Source organism: Thamnophis elegans, chromosome 12, assembly GCF_009769535.1.
Source record: "Thamnophis elegans isolate rThaEle1 chromosome 12, rThaEle1.pri, whole genome shotgun sequence".
Taxonomy (NCBI): domain Eukaryota; kingdom Metazoa; phylum Chordata; class Lepidosauria; order Squamata; family Colubridae; genus Thamnophis; species Thamnophis elegans.
In genome coordinates, this window is record NC_045552.1 from 34,162,632 (window position 1) to 34,185,017 (window position 22,386).

At 42.5% G+C, this 22,386-nt stretch overlaps 1 protein-coding gene across 2 annotated transcripts in view; it reads left to right on the forward strand.

Moving 5' to 3' along the window:
* LOC116515685 (vascular endothelial growth factor receptor kdr-like) overlaps positions 1-22,386 on the forward strand; it is a 210,198-nt gene that overhangs the window by 136,969 nt on the left and 50,843 nt on the right. For both annotated transcript variants that reach the window (XM_032227845.1, XM_032227846.1), the window contains exons 11-13: positions 4,622-4,742; positions 17,185-17,293; positions 18,606-18,899. In XM_032227845.1, the coding sequence (XP_032083736.1) occupies positions 4,622-4,742; positions 17,185-17,293; positions 18,606-18,899 (524 nt within the window). The remainder of the gene's footprint in view (positions 1-4,621; positions 4,743-17,184; positions 17,294-18,605; positions 18,900-22,386) is intronic.

Genomic DNA, 22,386 nt, shown 5'->3' on the forward strand with positions numbered 1-22,386 from the left:
GCGGGAGCCGCCAAGACCTGGGTCTGCAGCAAAGGCGCCAAGCCGCCCAGTAGAAAATGCCGGGCAGAGAAGAAATTGCTGCTGAAGAAACGGTGGCTGGCGGCCCAGAGCAACCTCTCCAGAATCACCCTCGATGGAAACTGCTAGATTGCACAGCCGCTCAAGTCCCCTTGCACAGGCATGATTCGCTGCTCCCAGATCAGGAGGCGGGAGAATCAGTGCGTCCTTTGCATACGAATTTTTTTGCTTTTTAACCCTTTCTTAATTTTTAAAAGGCGAAAAATTCCTTATGCAAAGGAGGCCGCAAGTTCTCTGGCCTTCTCCCATAGTTAACACTGAGCAGACACCAAGCCACTGTGACTTGGAATCTGGTAGCAACTACCCTGGCTTTAATTATTTTTTAAAAAAATCTTTAAAATTCTTTCCTTTCCCTCAGGAGACTGGTGAGGCCCTGCCTCCCCTGCCTCTAGTGACTGCACATCCCTGGATACCATCATGTCTCTCTTGGAGAAAGTTGCCAAAGGTGTCACTTTAAAATGGTCTTAGTCTTTTGCATGTGTACTTTGGCTTAGAGAGCTATCCCATCTGCATTTAATGCAAGTTGACCTGATTTGCCATTCCAAAGTCAATGGATAAAAGAAATTTGAATTTTTTAGGACAGTTCCCCAATTCAAAAAGATCTTGGAAAAAGCACATTGTAGGAAAAAGAAGAAGCATGGACCAAAAAGCTTATACTTGTGAAGATAAAGTTCAAAAATTATTTTTATTCAGTCTCACTTTTTGCCAGAATACACAGATAGAAATAAAATGCACATATGATAAAACAACAGCAACAACAATAATAACATAACAACTACAACAATAATAATATGTTGATGATGTTGATGATGATGTTATCTATTCAGTTGTGTCCAACTCAGGGCCAGGTCTCTCCAACCTTATACGACTTCTTTGAGTTGTTCCATGATCTGGCTGTTGTCAGCTTTGATGGTGTCCATTCATCGTGTTCTTTGTCCACCTGGTTTCCTCTTACCACTAACTCTTAATTGCTCTCAGCAGTGAATTCTCCTGTATGACATGATCAAAATAAATGAGACATAGTTTTGTGCTTTTTCCTTCCAGTGACATGTCAGATATTATCCGCTCCAATACTTGTTAATAATATATTAACTATTATTAAGCTGTTGTGAACTGTCCAGAGTCACTCAATAGTGAGATGAGTGGCAAATAAATTAAATAAATAAATACATTTTCATTTTTAATAAATGGGATTGCAACATTGCAATAAAAGTGCAATTGTAGGAGAAGACCAGGCAGACCTGGGAGGCAGAGTTAAGCATGTTATCAGCTTAGAGTCATTACGTTGCCACAAATGGTTCAAGTCCAAACCCTTGTGGATTCCATTGACCGATATCTGGTGCCATGTTAGTAGTGAACTTTGGTTGCCTGGATTCCGGTATACAGGTTTGAGCAATAAATGTTCTGAACTGCAACTTAATGGTCCTGATCCTTTGCATCTGACATTAATCTCAAATTGACTAGATTAATGTCAGGACAAAGGATCAGGTTGCAATTCAGAAGATTCAAACTTATCACATGACATTTGGACTTAAAACAATTAAATAGGCCCACTAGAATTGAGAAGTTTCTGATAAATATCTTATTGTTGAAAAGCTAAGAAGCCCTTATGAAAAAGCTCAAATTGCTACGTAACAAAATGAAAGCTATATTTATAATATCAATATTCAAATGATTTTTAATAAAATGAAATACATGAAGCAAGTTTTAAAAAGAGACTGGACAGCCATTTGACTGGAATGGTATAGGGTCAGCTGCTCGAATAGGTGTTAAACTAGAAGACCTCCAAGGTCCCTTCCAAATCTGTTATTATTCTAAAATTGAAATGTGCCTTATTCTCCTGCCTACTCTACGTCAAATTTCCTTCTATTCCTTGTTTTAATACAACTTGATCTAGTTTTAGCTGTTTACTTGTGACGGTATGCAAGAAATAGCTTTCACAGAGATGTTCATGGTATTGCTATGTATTAGTCACTTGGTGGACTTAGTTTACATTAATGTAAACTTTTGAAAATTCTTCAAGAATGGCTGTATTATACGCTCTTTGGGATTAGCTAGTGGTGATCTAAACCAAAAATGGATATGTTAATACCAGTTATGAGCAGCTATGAAACTGTCACCCCTGGTGCACTAAATATAATATACAAATAGTCTCTTGATGTAATAATTGGTTCCCAGGCTGATAAGGATTCAGAAAACAATTATATAAATAACCAGCCACAAATTTCTCCATCAGCAGTGGAAAATACTCCTTTTTCCTAAATCATAGGAAGGATTTTTTAAATTAAACTCTCCAAAAGTATTTTAGAGATTACTTTTAAATGGGAAATAGTTCAGTTGCTGGAATTTTTGTAACCCCATTGCATTTTTCTCAATAAAGACTGCCCTAAAGAGAACTGTGTGAAAATCATGGAAGAAAATAACCTTTGGTTTAAGGCAGCTGTCAAAGAATTTGGTCCATGATCTGTGCTGCCATTTGGAAATCTGGGAAATACTAAGGCTCTCTCCTAAATGTGGAAATTCCCAATCTTCCAGGTCATGGTTGTCGCAAAAGTGACTGGACTTTCTTGGTTTTTGTTTTCCTTGAAAACATTTCACTTGTCATCCAAGAAGCTTCTTCAGTTCTGTCTGAATGGTGGGGATTGGAAAGATTCATAGTCTTTCCAGTCATCTAGTCATTAGCACCCTGAAGGTTGGTCGGCCGCTCCCTGAGAATTGTTGAGGCCACCTAAGGATCACCTGAAATAGGTGTGGAACCTTCTTGGGACTGGGCTGAAAGGACTGTGTTGTAGACAGAAGTCAGGTGGTGTCGCACCCCTGCTCCTCTGTTCTGTTTTAACATAGATAGCCTCTTTCACCCATCCACCTTCTGGACCTTGCTGGTTTGAAAGAGAAAGTCCAGTTGCCTTTTGAAAAGCACCCTTGGGGACCTCTCCCATACAGAAAGCCAGTTCATTCAGAAAAGGTGACCCCTCGTCTCAAATAACCTGAAAATCCAGCCATAAGCCAGGTTTCTTGCTATCTTGGTTTCTTAGCCTTTCATTTAAGTGCATCCTACCTGATGCAGCCCTAATTTGGTACAGGTGTAAATTTCACTTGATTATATGACAAATAGGATCTACTTTAATTTCCCTTGTTGTTCTACAGATGGCAGGCTTTCCAAAGGAATCGGATCCTCACGAATATATGAGTCCCAGAATAACATTGCAGGATCCAACCTGGGTCGTAACCAGGACCAGAGGTTTTGTCTTCTGTGCTGGAGCCCATCTTCAGGAAGCTTCTCTCTATCTAGTCCAAAAGCTCAGAAGACAAAACCTCTGGTCCCTGCAACCAATCCAGATTGGATCCTGAATCAGATCCTGAATAAATTCAGTTGGATGTTTTCAGATGAAATAAAATGGCTTATTACATATTTCCCCACCATCCTGAGATAAAGGATTTTTTGTCCATCATCTAGTCTGCAAAGCGTCAGGATAGGCCCGTGATGGCAGAGCCCTCTCTACGGGCACGCAAGGCCATCGCCCCAAATCAGCTCCACCGCGCAGGCGCTTCCCGCCTCCCACTGGCCACCTGATTTTCGGGTCTCTGCTGTGCATGCATGGAAGCATGGCACATGTGGGAGCTGTGCATGCATGCATGGGGGTGTATTCTTTTGTTATTTTGAGACTTGATGGCAGTTCTGAATGTCTGCAAGTGACTCTCCTGCAGCCTTCAAAGCAGAGAGATTGTGGCCATTCGCTTCTATGCTCCAAAGCAAAAAGCCCATTGGCTCTGTTTTGGGTGCTCTTGGCTTGCAGGTCCCTCCTGGCCCAGCTGACAGAGACCCTCCACCCATTTCTTGGCTTTTCCTGAGTTTCTTGAAGAAACAAATTCACCAGAGCAGCTGATACAGCAAAGACAACAACAACAACAAAACCTGGGCAGGAAACATTGTAGTTTGGCTGAGAGCCCCTTCCTGGAATGATGGTCTTGGAAGATGCCCAATGATGTTGGCTATTAGTGAACCCTGGCTTGTGTTCCCCATGACCCTCAAAAGTGCCATTTCTCCTTCTTAAGGCAAACAGAGTTGAAGCAGCTGAATGAATTCTAGCTTTGCTTATCTGATTGCTTCCACATTTATAAAATTTATATTTCTTTGTATCCCACCTTTATTATTTTCACAAACAATTCAATGTGGCAAATGTACCCAACACATCTTCCTCCTATTTCCCCATAACAACAACCCTACAAGGTGGACTTGGGTGAGCAAGGAGGATTGGCCCAAAGTCACCCAAATTGCCCCCCAATCCTGAGGCTGGAACGGCCTAAAAGCAAGTCGGGGTGGGGAACGACCCTTTAGAGAAAGCTTTTCAAGATGTCCCTGACATTGTAGGACTGCTAACATCTTCAGCAGTATGACCTCAAATCCAGGCTCATGGGAGTTGTAGTCCTACAGCTGGGAGATGAGAGGTTGGGGAAGACTCCTGAAATCATACAGCAAGCCAGGAATGGTCAGAGCAGAGGCAGCCATGTCAATGTTCTTTTTTCTTTTCTTTCCCCCCAGGTGCAACCAACGTGGAGAAAGAATCAAAGTTCAGAAAACTGTCAGGCATGAAACTCCCTATTTAGCCAACAGGATCAAGGACATCAAAAATATGCAGTTTACTCATGGCAATATGTTAAAGGTAAACTTAAATCGCATGGGATGCGCCTAGTTCTCCTCTCTTGAATTTCCCAGGAACAAACTCCTTCCCAGGACCAAATTCTTCCCATGCCTGGAATTTTTCCACTCTGGGATCATTGGCCGCTCTCTTCTGGCTCCTTTGGAATGCTGGACTCTGACCATGACATCATTCCCCTCCCCCTCCCAGCCCCAAAACTCTCCAAAAATGCGTGACTCATTTGCAGTCCTTTTGGCCTGGAGCCTGAGAACGTGTACAGAGGCCTTTTGCCATGAGCTTCCTCCCAGCCAAGGGGCCTTCGGACAGCCTCAGAAGGCTTGGAAGCACAGCTCACTCATGGCCTCCAATCTCCTCTCGCTCGGCTTTTTCAGCCATGTTCGGTATGCCATACATGGCACAGTCCCAGATAATGCAGAGATTGGATAAATACTAAATGAAATCTTTTTCTCTAACTTGGGAAAATGTCCTTTTTAGGGAAGGAGTGAAGAATGCAAATCTTTTATTTCTTCTTTCTCATCCTCCCTTTTTTCCTTCCTTCCTTCCCTGCTTCCTTCCTTCTATCCATTTATCTCTCCATCCATCCTTTCATCTTTTCTTTTCTTTCTTCCTCCCTCCCTTCCTTTCTTACTTCAGAATAATATTAAAACTTATCCTGATTAAAATAGGAATGATTTTGCATCATTTTCCATTTTCTTAAGGTAAAGGTTCCCCGCGCACCGGGGTGAAATTCAGCAGGTTCTGACAAGTTCTGGAGAACCGGTAGTGGAAATTTTGAGTAGTTCGGAGAACCAGCAAATGCCATATCTGGCTGGCCCCAGAGTGAGGTGGGAATGGAGATTTTGCAATATCCTTCCCCTGCCACTCCCACCAAGCCACACCATGCCCATCAAGACATGCTCACAGAACTGGTAGTAAAAAAAATTCAATTTCACCACTGCCCTCGCCCATATGTGCTAGTTGTTCCCGACTCTAGGGGGTGGTGCTCATCTCCATTTCAAAGCCGAAGAGCCAGTGCTGTCCGAAGACATCTCCATGGTCATGTGGCTGGCATGACTAAAAGCCAAAGGAGCACAAAACACTGTTCCCTTCCCATCAGAGGTGGTTCCTATTTTTCTACTTGCAATTTTTACATGCTTTTGAACTGCTAGATTGGCAGAAGTTGGGACAAGTAACGGGAGTTCACTCTGTTATGCGACGCTAGGGATTCGAACCGCTGAGCTGCCGACCTTTCAATCGACAAGCTCAGTGTGTTAGCCACTTAGCACCGTCTCTCTACTCCATTTTCTTAGCCTCTTTTTATTCTTTCTTTCCTTTTTCTTCATCAGTAAAAGATGAGGGAAGGAAGAACTCACCAAAATATGCATTCCTTCGGTATTAAACAGAAGTAAAACCAAACTGCTTAATCCTTAACCCCTTTCACTTCACTCCTGGCTGATCTGATTCCCTAGAAGCTAAGCAAGTCAGGCCTGGATGGTCCCCTGGAGGGGAGATATGAATCATCCAATATAGAGTTGCTGAGGGAAGGTGGCATATACAGTCAGTCAATCAATTACTGAAGGCTTTTGCTACATGAGAAAAGTGAAGCTTGCCAGAAGACGATGAGGGCAAACTAGTTTGGTATTTGCTGCCAACACAATTGGGTCTATTAAATCACCAGGCCTAGAGATCAACCCAAAGAAGACTTGACCTATATAGGAATTTGGGAGAATGGTAGCATCTCCCCCTGCAGGATACAAATACAAGTTTTTAGATATTTATTATCTTTAGGGAAACTTTAAATCAATAGGACAATGAAAAAAAAAAGAAATGAATTTATAGAAACGGGGATAGAAGGAATGTTTTGGTGGGATTTTAAGTCAAGAGTTTGTTAATAGCCATCAGCATCTAGGCCAGATAAAGTGATTTCCAGGAGTTACTGAGCTCAGTAGACTTAAGAAAAGGCTCAGGGAAGATTATAACAGAATGAGAGTTTGAAGGAACCTTGGAGCATTCTAGTTCACCCCCTGTTTAAACAGCAGATCCTATGCCATTTCAGACAAATGGCTGTCCAGTCTCGTCTTAAAAATCTCCAGTGATGGGGCACCCACCACTTCTGAAGGCAAGCTATTCTTGTAGAACATGTAGAATTTCAAACAATGTACACTTGAGGTCAGATGAAGGACAGTTTTAGTTGAGTTTCATCTGAGAAGCTTGGTCTCTTCATTGATGGTAGAAACCCCTAGCTAGGCTGTGGTTGCCTTGAAGTAACAATGGAAGAGCAGGAAGGAGAATTCACAGGCAGAGGAACAACAATGGAGAACCGGTGAAGGTAGAGTTGCCCTTTTCTAAGTCCAAGATGGCCATGACTAAAACAAGGGAAAATGAGAAGGTGAAAGCCAGAGTCTCATAAAAGTCTACAAAATTAACAGAGAGAGGACTATAGGCATATAGCCATATAAAATTTCCATAAACCTGCAGTTTTAATGGGTGATCTGTAAAGGTTAATTTTCAATTGGCAGCCTAACCATTTCTGAACCTGAGAAAGAAAATACATCTTGTCACCTAAAGTGAAAAGTAAAAACTTCCTTCTTTGACAGTAATGCATATTAAAAAGTCTATTGAAGAAAAGGACTAGGGGGGGCATGAGAGCAGAATACTTGAAGGACTATACAGGGAAGAAGGCATCAATTTACCATCAGAAGGTGTGAGTGCTCCATCACTGGAGGTTTTAAAGAAGAGATTGGAAAGCCATTTGTCTGAAATGGTTCAGGGTCTCCTGCTTGGACTAGAAAGCCTCCAAAGTCCCTTCCAGCTCTATTCTGATTGATTGGTTGAATTTATTCTCCAAAGCACCTAAGGGCAGGAGAAGAAGGTGGAAGCTTATCAAAGAGAGAGCTAAGATGGAACGAAGGATAAATTTCCTGACAGTGAGAAGGATTAATCAGTGGAACGACTTGCCCCCATCACTGGAGGTTTCAAAGAAGAGATTGGCCAGCCATTTGTCCATAATAATATAGGGTCTCCTGCTTGAGCAGAGAGTTGGATTAGAAAACACCTTTCCAACTTTTCTCTTCCCTTCTCTTCTTTTCTCTTGACAGGGCATTGCACTCTCTAAAATACATTTTAAGGCCTATAATTGAGTACCCTTCAGCAGGTTTTTGCCATGATTCTAGTTTTAATACAGCTGTATTCTTTGTAAGATCATAGTTAATACACTAAATTGATCATTAGCAATAGAACATAATTTAACTGGTGCAGACACTGCACTCTTTTAGATTTTCAGATTTTAATCCTGGCCTGTTTTTAAATGCTTTTTTTTAATCCTTGTATCCATCAAGGGCAAATGTGTGTGCCAGTGTCTGCAAGGTGGCTGGCACAGAATCACAACTGATACTCGGTGCAAGTGTAAAAGAGGAAACGCTTCAATTGTACAGCTGTGCCCATCATCTTGCAATGTTCCCTCCACGAACAGCCTCGATTTTATCTCTCAATGAAGATAAATACAGCCACGTTATCCTAGCCTGTATTCCAAATGTCTTCCCACTAAGCCTCTTTAGGGAAGCTATAATCAAGTTTGTAGATATCTGCAGAAACCAGACGTTTCTGATGATGTTCTACAACTTTACAAGCAATTTAGTGGTGGGAGAGGCAACCTAAGCTTATCATCTGCAGTCCTCCTCCCCATCCAAAATAGATCTTTCAGCAAACAGAACAATCCCCACCATAGCCTAGAAAGTACTTTCATTGGTGTTTGGTTAGGCCAGATAAAATAGTAAAATAGTAAAAATGTCAGAGCAGTCTTGAATGGAATATGGTTTGGAGTTAGGATTAGCTCAGTCTCAGGCACTTTCTTGTGTGCCTTGCATTCTTTCAACTCTCCCATCCTCTTGCCAGAGAGCAATTCCCAGGGTATCACTTAGGTTATGTTATAGCCTCATGATCGCATTTCAGCTGGTAGGAATATAGATACTTCAAAAGCAAAACAAAAAAATAAAACCAAAACCAAAGCAAAACAGCTGCTAAGGAATATGTTGCCGGTTGCCAAAGTTTTCCCCTTAACAGTGACCACTTCCAGGTGGGCAGGGAAATACACAAATTTGAGCCGGTGAGGATCGAACTACTGGCAGTCAGCAGAATTAATCTGCAGTACTGCATTCTAACCACTGCACCACCACAGCTCTTGTAGGCCCAATTCAGATGTTCAACTGGGAATTATCAGATCTGGAAGCAAAATCCAGATGGCCATAAAATGCTAAATCTGCCACTTTAGGAGTTAACTGATTGGATCGGTTGACCTCCTTTTTGAGTTCTCTGACATGCTAATCCTTCCACTAATTCAGTTTAAACATGTCATGGAAAGATACAAAAGGTACCTCTGCTACATTGTAATGTTGCCAGTAAGATCATCATGTTGTTGTTATTGTTGTTGTTGTTGTTGTTACAATTTATATCCAGCCAGCCAGCCAATAATAATCATCTCATTAAAAGAGTTAAAGTTTTAGAACTCACTCAGTTTTAAAAGGTTAAATCCCGAATCCTTTGAATCCTTTTTTAAAGCAGTATAATTTAGGAGCTGATCAGAACTTCTACAGTTGGGATTAACAGATGCAAAAGCTGCTTCTCCAGTGGCCAACAAATTCATCCCAGACAAGGAAGGAGGAATCTTTAGGTGGGGTCTTCAAATGCCCTGATTTTTATTCCTGGCAAGGACTCCACTTTGCAGGTAGCAGATTCACCAAAACTGAGAATAAAATAATGCTAAGAGTAATTCAGTTCCTTGTAAATGGGGCCTTTTCTGTTATGATGTAGGTTATTCTTCCAAAGGGCTTTCAGGCATATTGTCTTACCTTTGAGGCTGATACAGATGCCCAGAAGAATAACAGAATTGGGAGGGACTCTGGAGGTCTTCTAATCCAACTCATTGCTCAAGCAAGAGACCCTAAACCTTTCCAGAAAAATGTCTGTTTAGTCTCTTCAGTGACGGAGCCCTCCCAACTTCCGGTGGTAAGCCATTCCACTGATTAATTTTTCTCACTGTCAAGAAATTTCTCCTTAGTTCCAGGTTGGCTCTCTCTTTGGTAAGCTTTCACCTGTTGCTTCTTGTCCTGCCTTCAGGTGCTTTGAAGACTAGGTTGACTCCCTCTTTTTTGTGACAGCCCCACAAATATTGGAAGCCTGTTAGAATGTCACCCCCTAGTCCTTCTCTTCATTAGACTAGACATATCCAGTTTCTACAACCATTCATTGTACGCTTCAGCCTCCAGATTTTCAGCTTCAGCTTCCAGAAAAGAGTTGGGTCTAAACAACATCTTTGAGCCGTGATCTCCATTGTTTTCTCACCTTTCTGTCTGTAGTGATTGACTCTCTAAGAAAGCTCCCCTGCATGGCCAAGCCATCTGCCTTCTTGAATTTAGCTTGACCCTCCTAATTAAAACCATGGGAAACTGGCTCATTCCACAGCACAAAGACAAGTCCCTAGAAATAACTTTATTTACAAAAATATATCTGGGTCCCTCAAAGGTCCTATCAACTTACTTAAAAATGAAATGTAGCTGTAGTATAAGACTTTATTTGGAAGCAGGCCCGCTTGCCAGGAAAGGGGAAAAAACAAACATATCTGTATTCGGTCACTTCATTCCAACTCATGGGTGGCTCTGACTAATAAGAAGATGTAGAGAAAGAAAGTGGGAATTTGAAAAGGCGGGGGATCTTCTCCACCCCACCCGCGGGGCTTTACATAATGGAAACCAAAACTGAAATATTTCCTAGTATTTTCTTTTCAAAATGATATATACATTACAAGGGTAAGGACAAGTGGTGGGTTGCAATTTATTTTACTACCAGTTCGCTTATGTGTGCGCCCAGAAGTGTCAAGGGTGAACCAGCAGCAACCCACCTCTCTGGTAAGGACAGTGTAAGGACTCTTACATTTGGAAGTAAACCTTTATTGGCCCCAAAATGACTTTGCTAGTGCGAAGATTGCAAATGACAACCATGTGACCCTGGGATGCTGCAACCATTGTAAATGCATCATGATTGCTAACTCTCCGAATTATATTCCCATCACTGTAAGGATATGAGTCTCAATCCTTCCAGGTAAGAACATGCCCATCTTCCTTATCAGTTTTAACTCTTCACAGAGGCAGAGCTCTCTGGTGACACTATTAAAATTAACTTTTGAGTCCGTTGTTCAAAAATATTCTTTAGCATATCTAATGTTAAAATACTTCGTCTCATTCTGTAATTGTAAATCAAGTTTCTGTGCTCTTTTCCTTTAATTGTAATCTTTAGTTCCCTCTAGTGTCCAATTTTTCAAATCATTTTTTTTTTAAAAAAATCAAAACAAAAGCATTTTTCCATGGGAAGAATTCCTTATAATTAATTCCAAACTATGGAGGAAGAAATGGGAAGCTGAAGGTGGCTTCAAAAAGTGGAATCAACAACCACATTGAATGAACAGCCAGGAAATAGAATGTTTCTTTGATAATTTCTATCTGGACCAGGATGGGACTTGAGATTGTCCACAAAGGCGCCATACTGCTGCTTTGCTTGAAGACAGCCATCTCTGGAAGTTTTATTGCTCTGGGAGATGAGAGAGCAGCCATCTTGATGAAACCACAGTTAACACCTTTGAAAGGAAACTCGGTTCACATGCAGTGGTACCTCAGGAGTACTCATCCTTAATTGATTCCAGAAGGCACAATGAGTACCAAAAATGATGAGTACCAAACTAATTTCCCCCAACACTGACAGGTTCTAGCTTGTGCATTAAGTACCAAACAAATGATGAGTACTGGGACAAAATGTTCACATCCAAATACACCTAGTACCAAATTTGATGAGTTTCAAAACAGTTGAGCATTGAGGTACCACTATACTTCTAGTCACTTTTGGAAATTTGCTTGTTAACTGCTTTTCAGCTATTAGAAAACTTTAAATCAAAAGTCTGACTACAACAAGTGAGTTTCCTTCAGTCCTTAGTGAAATAAAGTTTCAACTAGAAATTATAAACATCTTTTTGGAATAAACAGCAAACGGATAATTAAAACTTTGATTTTAGAAAGTTACAAATGAACTAAGTATCCAGATAAATTTAAAATAAGCCATTAAAGCATTTCATGGCCTTAGGAAATCCATAATCAGATAGCTGTTTATTTATTTATTTTATTTATTTATTAAATCGATTTATAGGCTGCCCTGTTTTGCCTTTATTTATCTCTAAATAGTTGTAGTTAGTTTGAACTATCAAAAAGGCAAGGAAATAATAATCTAAGCCAAAATTAAATAACACTGGCCCAGTCACTCATTTCAATAATAAATTATTCTCTTTTTAATCATAAAGTCACCCTGGGAATAAACAGAGGCATGGCTGTTTCTTATTTAAACTGCATGCTTTCAAATTCCTTATCTGTACAAGATTTAAGAGCTGTGAAGTAATTGATCTCCTGGGAATTTTTGCACTGTGACATGACTTACATTTTTATTTATGTACTTACTAGGGCTGTGCAGCTCTTTGAACTGGAGCTTCAAAATAGTTCTTTGCATGTGGGTGTGCAAGTGGAGGACAGCACAAAGCAGCCATGTCTTTCTCTCTAGAACCCCAGAAAGAGACACAGCTGCAGCAGATGTTACAGGGAGGTGCTGTGTTCACAGTCCCTCATTCACAAGAGCATTTTGGATGAATGGTCCCCAGGCACTGCACCATTGCAGTGTTTACGCCATGCAGGATGATGATCTTATCCGTTTAGTCATGTCCAACTCTTTGCAATTCCATGGGCCAGTTCTTCCTATGTCCTCCAATCTTGCACTGCTTCTTTGAGTTTTTCTGACTGGTGTCAGCTTTGATGGTGTCCAACCACCGTGTTCTTTGATGGACTGGTTTCCTTTTATTATGAACACTTCGAAACACAATTGCTTCCTCCAGGAATTCCCCTGCAAGATAAAGTAAGGGAGATGCAGTTTCATGATTTTGACTTCTAGTGATGTGTCTAGCATTATGTGTATATCATACACATCCTAGTCCATCAGGTACTCCTGAGAAGTTTGTAATAAACAAACTGGGTGGTATATAATACCCACATAGATACACAGATATACAAAGCAAATTCCTTTGATGAAGGCAACCCTTGTGCACTTATTTGGAAGTACTGTATTTTTCAGACTATAAAGCGCACTGGTGTATACGATGCACCAAGATTTCGAAGAGATACTGTAAGTAAGAAAAAAATGTTTTGTCCTCCCTGGCCCCCAGGAACACTCTGCAGGCTTCAGCAGGACTGGGGGATGGCAAAAATGCCCCCGTTTTTCACCAAAACGGGGGCATTTTCCTTCCCCCAGCCCTGCTGAAGCCTGCAGACTGCTCCTGGCAGATGGAAGAAGGCAAAAACACCCCCTTTGGTGAAAAATGGCCCATTTTTCTCCCATTTTTGTGAAAAATGGGATGCAGGGGCAGGGCTTTGGGGGGCCAAAAATGGCTATATTTAGTGTATAAAATACACCAACATTTCCATGCCCTTTTAGGGGGTGAAAAGGTGTGTCTTATACTCCAAAAAATAAGTAAGTCTGATTGAACTCAAGGAGCCTGAATGGAAAACTAGCAGATGAGAACATATGATGGGCCGTCTGCTGTTGTGGTTGTAAGCCAAGGAGCACAGCTGTAGGTGCCAGAACCCATGAGAAGGTTAAAAGCTAAAAATCTCATGCCCATGCGCCTTCTGGGCATCGTGGCATCAACTGTAGCTCCAAGAACAGGAAAACAAGTCAAAATATGTGCTACCCAGCTAAAACTAAAGTTGACCATCACCATTACTAACATGTTTAGAGTGTTGGATCATGACCAATTCCAGGTGTTTTAGCTTCTTCTCAGGTGTGAAGTTAGAAGGGGATCTAGAAGAAGTCACCTCCTTTCCCTCTAATCTTCACAGGATCACAAGGAAAGGGAGAGTCTTAGATACAGTCCAACATTTTGCAGGAAATATTAGGCCGTCAAATATAATAAATCAACTGGATTCTCTAAAGGAAAAAACAGTTTGTGCTAAAATAACCTGGGCAAATAGCCAGTTTGTGGCTGTTTTCAAAAACCTGATCCCCCAACAATAATCCTCCTCTTCGCTTCTTGATCAAACTTTAAACTGCCAGAATGAAGCCCCCTTCTTGGTTTCGTCATTGACCAAAAATAGATAATTACCGGTACATCTTTCTGGTACCAACCGACATACCAGAAGATGGGCCAGGCTCTGTGTCTATTCACATAGTGTGTTGTTATCTGCCAAGTTCCTCCACTCGAGCATATTGGTTTTACATTTAGGCTCTCCAATTCTCAACCTTTCAGGATCCAACAGGTAGTATAAGGGAAGTCAGATCCTCCTTTAATGTTATTCCTTGTTCCATGGTTTCCTTCCCCTATCTTTTACTTTGATTTTGTTCTTGTGTGCCCTCAAGAATGTCAGCTCTTGCCCTAAAGCTGTTCCTCGATCTGAGTGGGTAGGCTTAGGGTCTACGTCCTTTCAGAGGATGTTAAGGGCCTGCTTAGTTCTCTGGGCATCTGCTGCCACTTCAACAATCTGGCTGAATGACAAAAACCCACCCAACATTTTCTACAAAATGGAGACAGATACAAGTCCTTTTCAGAGTAGAACTACTGGAATTTGCCATCCCAGATTGAAAACACTTCCACAAATAATGGCCTTATGCAGAATCAATCATTATAATGTGAACTCATCTTCATTTTGCATTTTTCATCAGAACCCTAACAAGAAGAAAACATTTCCCCTAATTAAAATGTAATTGCTTTCATGTTTGGGTGAGAATAAGAGCCAGAAAAAGCAGCTCTTCTCTTCCAGGAACTCCAGAAGTGGGAGCATGGAGAAGAGAAAATGTTCCAAGGCAATCCCTATCAACTATTTCTGATTTTTTTTTTAAGGAAGAATGGTTGCCAGCTGCTCAAGGTAGAATGATTTAGAGGTTAACCTCATTTGGCTTTAATATTAACATCATTCCAAAAATAACAGGAGAGTTAAAAACTGAAAGCCAAATGGAAGTTAAGACTTCTAGATGGGTGTAGCAGATTGTGTGACAAATTTTTTAGAGGATCTAATGTTTCAGCCCATCGATATGATTCAGGTCAGTATTTTGCCTTGGGTTAATTCATTTTATAAGTTAAACCTAGCAGAAAAATGCTGCCAGGACCACAGCTCAAAGCTCCTGGGAGAGGTTAGGAAGCTAAAACAGAATCATTGCTAATCCTCATACATACATACATACATACATACATACATACATACATACATACATACATACATACACACACACACAAACCTGTTTATATATGTTCAAGCCTGATATTGTCATTGTCTTCAATAATTAGGAAAGCTGCATTCATGAACAAAAATAATATTTCAGCATCTATCATTTCCTCTAGTCACCCACAACTTTTTTTCACCCTATTTCAAAGTAAAGGCAAGAACGCTGGTCCAGATCAGGATGGGCAGGGAGTCTGTAGAGGATCCGTGGTCCAACATTCTTGGTAGGTGGGATTGGTTGGAAGGGCTCCCACTTCCCTTATTGGAAGTTTTTCTTCTTGAGTTACATTGAATTGTACCTTGTTCACAAACTGGAATCACAACATGCAGGTAAAGAGGACATTTATCAGTCCAACTTAATCATGTCACAAATAAGGCCACATGGATTTCTCTGTAAGAAGTTGCTGCATTGCACCATCCTAGTTACAAAATTGGTTTGTCCCTAATTAAGTCTGTCCATGTTTCCACCCCCAATTATAGGGCTTTGGGTTGTGAAAATTCCTGCATGAACATCTATTTGTCTTACAAAGAAATCTACCCTTTTATCCTTCCATGGTTTTTCCCCCTTTTTTTAATAGCTTGAGCAAAATCTCCCAAGAGGAAATGCCTGGGCAGACTTTAGAAATAGATCTTACACAGGTAGTCCTTGACTTCACAAGTGAGCCCAAAATTTCTGTTATTAAGTGAAACAGTTAAGGAAGTTTTGCCCCACTTTATGATTTTTCTTGCCACAGTTGTTAAGTAAATCATTGCAGTCATTAAGTTAGTAACACAGTTGTTAAGAGAACCTGGCTTCCCAGTTGACTCTGATTGTCAGAAGATCGTAAAAGGGAATCACATGATCCCAGGATAATCAACCGTCATATATATGAGTCCGTTGCCAAGCATCTGAATTTTGATCGCATGACCAAGGAACAGTCAATTTTGTCAATTTTCTCTGTGCCGTTGTAACTTTGGAGAGTCATTAAATGAACTTTTGTAAGTTGAGGACTACATGTATTACCAGTTATTAGAAAATAGAGCCACTTTTATACTAACCACTCTCGTTTTCAATTTTCTCCAAGAAAATTACAAGTTTGTTTTAATCAATCACTAAGGTTTATACAATAGCAATAGCACTTAGACTTATATACCACTTCACAGCCCTCTCTAAGAAGATAACAGAGTCAGCCTCTTGCCCACAACAATCTGGATCCCCCTAGAATTTTCAAAGTCATTTTAAGGAATGCTTTACTGCGGGTTTGAATATACTAGGTTGAGTAGGGGTGTTGGATTTTAAGGTAATGTGATTGTATATGTATACTGCTATTTTTTATTTTTATGTATATTGAAATGGAATTATAAATACCATCAACACAAAAGAGAGTTTGCTCAGAAGCTGAAATACACCAAGTGGATTAGAGGAAGAGTAGGAAGCAGAGGAGAGAAGAAAGATAGGAGGAGAGGGACAGGAGAGAGGGTGAGGGGGGGTATATGAGGTGTATAAGGAGGAGTGGTAAGGGAAGAGAGGAGAAGAAGAAAGGAAGGGGAAGTAGAGTAGAAAAGGATGATGGGAAGAAAGGAAGTAGAGAGGGGGAGGAGAGAGGGGGAAGAAAGTGTCGGATAAGGTATAAACATGGTGTATGGAGAGCAGAAGAGCCAATAACTGGGGGTTTTGGGGGGGGGTAGTTGATGGCAAGATGAATTGATGTAATTACTTAATAATACAACAAGATATTGACTATGTAATAGTATGCATGTGATTATATGCTATGAAAATGGAAAATAAAAAAAAATATGGTAAAAAACAATCTGGATCCTCATTTTACCAACCTTGGAAGGACAGAAGGCTCAATCAACCTTGAGCCGATCAGGATTGAACTCTTGACAGTGGGCAGAGTTAGCCTGGAGTACTGCATTCTAGCCACTGGGTCACCACAGCTCATATAACCCATTTGATGCCCTCTTTGTGCCATTACCTGTTTCAAGTCCATTGTGTACTTTTCATTCATGAATAATCTGTAGCGTTTGAAGTATTTTTTACAATCGATCTTGACTGCAAGCAAAGGGAAGGGCCAACTCTGTTTTGTACTACGTCACCAAGCAACATCCCTGCAGCTTTTTGTGGATACAGGGAAATGTTTCATCAGAAAGTAACCTCTTTCTTTCTCTTCTTCCTTTGGAAGGTTTTAAGCACTTTGACCATGACATCAAGCAACATCTCCGGAATCTATTACTGTGTGGCTACCAACAAGCTGAAGTCCGAAGTGAGGAGCATCAGGTTCTATATCACAGGTAAAGAATGGGCATCATCCCTAAAGGCCGGGAAATATCTGATGGAAGCTCAAAAGATGCAACCTGCAATGATTTTCATGGGGATGAGGTCAAAAAAGGCAAGATGGTGGCTATAATCATGCAATCAAAACCCCTTTACAGACAAACCGATATATTTTTTTCTTTTAATGACCCTGTAATCCCTTGCATTGGGGTTCCAATCATCATCATCATCAAGGAGACCAAACAGAGCTTGGCTTTTTACTGGCTGGACACCCTTCCTGATGCCTATTTGGAGTTCGCAGCAGACAATTATTCATTGCGTCTAGAGAGAGAAATACCTGCCACTACCTAGGATCGAACTCACAGCCTCTTGATTGTGAGGCAAGAGCTCCATCACTAGGCTACTGTGCTACTCAAGATGGATAAATAGATAGATAACATACATACATACATACATACATACATACATACATACATACATACATACATACATTATATAAAAAGGCTCTCCTCTCTTTTTCCTCTCTTCCTCCTCCTCTTTCGCTCCATCTCCTCTTCTTCTTATTCTCTCCCCTCCTCTCCTTCTCCTCCTTTCCTCTTCCTCTCCTCCTTCTCTCCATCCCACACACAATGAGCACTCCCTATTTTACAACTGCTTCTGCATTTCTGATGTGTATGAGCAGAACCAAGTTAGCTATGTCTTTCCAATCATCTAATGCTGCTCTCACTCCTTCCCTTCTGTAGAGGGTGGGGACGCTCTTTGCTCAGGGTCTCCCATTCTGGTTTGGGGGCTCTTAAAGCCAGCCTTTCATGCCCCACTGGAAGTCACACAATGCTAAATCACTAAGCCTAACCCTAAATCCTTAATTGTCACAATTTTGTGGAAGTGCTCACAACTTTCTCCAACCCTGCACTGTACAGGTACTCCTCGACTTACACATTACAAAATTTGACTTACGACCATTTTTCACAGTTACAACCTTTGCAGTCTGAATCAAAATTCAGACTCTTGGTAACTGGTTCATATTTATGACGGTTGCTGGCTCCCAAGGTCATGTGAGCCCCTTTTGTGACCTTCTGACAAGCAAAGTCAATGGGGAGGCCAGATTCACTTAACAACCAGGTTATTAACTTAACAACTGCAGTGATTTGCTTAATAGCTGTGTCAAGGTTGTAAAATGGGGCAAAGCTCACTTAGCTTATTTTCCACTGAATAACATAAATTTTGGGCTCAATGGTGGTCTACGTGTATTTTGCAGCCTTCTTCTCAGGGGTGGAAATATACTCAGCTCCAAATGATTGGTCTGCTTCTCTCTGGTCTTTCTTGCAGACATGCAATCCAGCCTGGAAGCAGACTCCCAAATGACAGCTATTGTGACCAGCCACATCCAGATGACCTGCAAGTGCTCCAAGTACCTTTATGATCACCTCACCTGGTACGACCCCACCTTGCAGGAAGTCCCCACAGCTCTCACCCAGAAGAAGGTGGACAACTATTCCATCTCCTTAGTGCTGGACATCCATAATGTCTCCCAGGCTCATGCAGGACTTTACAAGTGCCGAGCGTCAAGCTACCACAATCGCACCAAGCAGCTGGAGAAAAGTACCATGCTGAGCATAAAATGTAAGAAGAGTGGCAACATCTGTCCCATCATGCTCTTGTCCGCCATGTGGCCTATACTTTTCTCTAATGCAGTATTTCTCAACCTTGGAAACTTTAAGATATATAGACTTCAATTCTGGCTGGGGAATTCTGGGAGTTGAAGTCCACACATCTTAAAATTGCCAAAGTTGAGAAGCCCTGCTCTAACACATGGGCTCCAAACTTGGCAACTTTTAAGACTTGTGGACTTCAATCCCCAGAATTCCTCAGGCAGCCATGCTGGATGAGGAATTCTGGCACTTGAAGTCCACAGTCATAATGTTGCCAAATTTGAAGACCCCTTCTCTAAGAGAATACTATTTTTTCTTACATTTCCATATTATGAACTTATTTATGAGCAGTTTTGATTTACAGCATTGAAAAATGCCAAACAAGGCAATTCCGGCAATATTCCAACTTATATGCAGGTACAATTTTGGCAATATTCCTATTTACACAAAGGGCAGCCCTTGCAAAAATGACCCTTTGATGGAATTGATGGATCTTGTCCATCTCCATATTAACAATTTACATTTTTGTTCTAGCCAACATTTACTTTTAAATACCAGTGGTGTCCAAGCTGAGTTGTTCTCCTGTGCGCTGCTTGGGGAATCCAAGCATGGGTTAACTTTGTCCATTAGCCTTGAGACTGAGTTATGCAAATTGCTGGCCACACTTCCTCTGACTGGACTGGTTCAGTTTCTTAACTCAGTCCAGCCTAAAGAGATGCAAAATTATTCTCTCTGGGTTACTAGACAAATTCATCATTATTATTATTTAGCTTGGATTTCCTTCACCAGCTTGAGCTCCTTTCACGGAGCGGTAAATTTCTCTACAAATAGGTTTATTTTCTCTTCGTTTAAAGTGGCAATTGGATTTTAGCATTCCCGGAGCCTTCAGGGCCAAGGAACTTCTTTATTGGAGGCGAGGGTGTGCCATTGTTTGTTGTGGGAATGTCGGTTCGCTGCCTTTGTTTTGTCTTGCTGCAGCTGGGGATCAGTTTGCCGCCCCACGCCGGCCGCTCTAGCCACTGTCTGTCGCCCCCCTCCTTCCCCCCATGGTTGCCTGGTGACGCGCGGAGCCCGGACGCCCCCATCGCCATATGGCTGGGCTCCCTGTATTACCTCGACCTCGAGAGCCTCTGGAAGACGTGGCTGCGGTCGCTGGCAAGATACGAGGCAGGCGTTCTCCATTCTGGCGGCAGCCTTTGTACCTCATCAATTTGAATCTCCCACCCCCGCTGTTGGTTGCGGTGGCCATTTTGGAGCCCTTTTCGCACCAACAAACAGTCTGGCTGGGTGTGGCTTCATTTTCCTGCCCATAGTGATGTAAAATCACCAGATTCATTGCTCCACGGAGGTCGGTTCGCCACCATTCTACTGGAGCACGAGTTTGATCTCTCACCGCCTCCTGCTTCAATTGCGATCAGCATTTGGTATTTCAGTGAATGTGAGCTTGAGCCTTTTCAATCTAGCTTACATGGTGGATCGTTCTATTACCGGGGGCAGCGCTGGGGCTTCCACCTCTCCTCAGTTGTCCTCCGATGCCACTGGGGGCCTCATCTAGAGTGGGTAGGACCACCACCAGGGCTGCCAGCCACAGATCCCGCACCACCTCAGCGGCTCCTGCCAGGGCCGCTAAGCGCACCAGTAAGACCAAGAATGGGTCTAGGGATCCTGCTGCCTGAAGGGCCTTCTACCTCCGGCCTAACTGGAGTTCAAGGTTGGTCCCCAGACCTCCCTCTCCCTCAGGATCTCACAACTGCAGGACCTGACTCAGGCCTTCAGGGCTCATCTGATCCTTCTGAGCCCAGCCCACGCTGATGGCAGCAGACCAGAGGATACTTCAGAATTTGACCTCTCCCCTGGGCTCAGGGACATGATTGCCACTGCCATATCTAGGGGAGTGGATACAGAATCACAGCGTAGGAGTCAACACTCTAGGAATTTGATTTCTGCCAGAGATTTAGCCATCTCTCAGGCTGATCCCCCTTCTCCATTGCCTTCCATCTACAGTGAGGGGTCTGTTTTAGGGGAGGAAGGTGAGATTTTGGATTTAGAGTTATCAGATGATGAAGGTCTGATTCAGGATAAAGTTCCTTTTTCAGGCCTCTTTCAGACCAGCCCTATTTAAATCTCTACTTTATAAAGCCAAGGCCACCTCCAATTTGGGGGGCGCAACCACCTAGGCCAGTACCGAGGTGGGCCTTGATCCCATGGAGTGCTTGTTCACTGAACAAGTACAAGAACAAGAGGCTATTCCATCACCCAAATTGTCCCAGCCCACCGCAGTCTCGCCCCCTAGCAATGGTGATAGAAAGCTTTATGCTTCCACTCCGGAATTGGACACCATTTTGCAGTTTCCCACTGTTGACCCGCCGATAGCGGCCTTGGCTTCCCCAGCCCTCATTCCATCTGAGATTTCAGAGGGATTGAAGGCTGAAGACCGCAAGGCGGAGCTCGTTATTCGCAAAATGACCAAGCGGTTGCTACAGCGCCTTGTTCTTCAATAGAACTTCCTTAGTTTGGTTAAGGCAACTACAGGAGAGGTTAGGTCCAGAGGACTTGCGCCTTCATCAGGATGTGGTCAAACTGGTGGCAGCCTTAGAATTCTCCTCGGATGCCATGCTCAATGCGGCCAAGTTCGCATCCTGAGCTGTGGCATACAACATAGCGTCTCGTCGGCTGTTATGGCTATGCCATTGGCAGGCAGACGTACGATTCAATTGGCGCCTTGCCTCCACCCCCTTCCAGGGCGGTTCCCTATTCGGAGCAACACTGGATCCTATACTGATTGAAATGAGGGACAAGCGAAAGATACTTCCTTTGACCACTAGGCGCACGGATCGGAGGCAACAACCGTATTCTCAAAGGCAACCCTTTCATATTGTGGAGTCGGGGTACTCCTCCCTCCCTCTACACACCTCTATATAATAGATCCTTTTCTCAGCCCCAGGACAGGTTTCAGGACAGAGCCAATACTAGGGATGGAGGCAGAAACCACTACCAACAGCAGGCCCAGGCCTGGCGGGCCTTTCGTGGTGCCAACAACCAGTCTTTTTGTAGGTACCGGTGACTTGCTAGAGGGTGGCCCTATTGGCGGGCGTTTAACCACCTTCGTCCGCCAATGGGAAACCACAACCTCAGACGCGTGGGCTTTTCAAACCATGAGGCTGGGCCTCACTCTGGAGTTCCTGACCATTCTCCCGACATGTTTCATCAAATGCCCGGTGCCCAGGTGTCAGGTAAAGCGGCACCTGATGGACACGGAAATCCAGCATCTCATTTCCATCAGAGCAATAGAACAGGTGCCAAGGGGGCAGGAGGGTCTAGGGTTTTATTCCATACTCTTCCTAGTTCCCAAGACCTCGGGAGGATGACGGGCCATCCTTGACTTGAAATGGCTCAATTTCTACCTAAAGTACCAAAAATTCAAAATGCAATCACTCAAGAGTATTCTGGCGAGCATT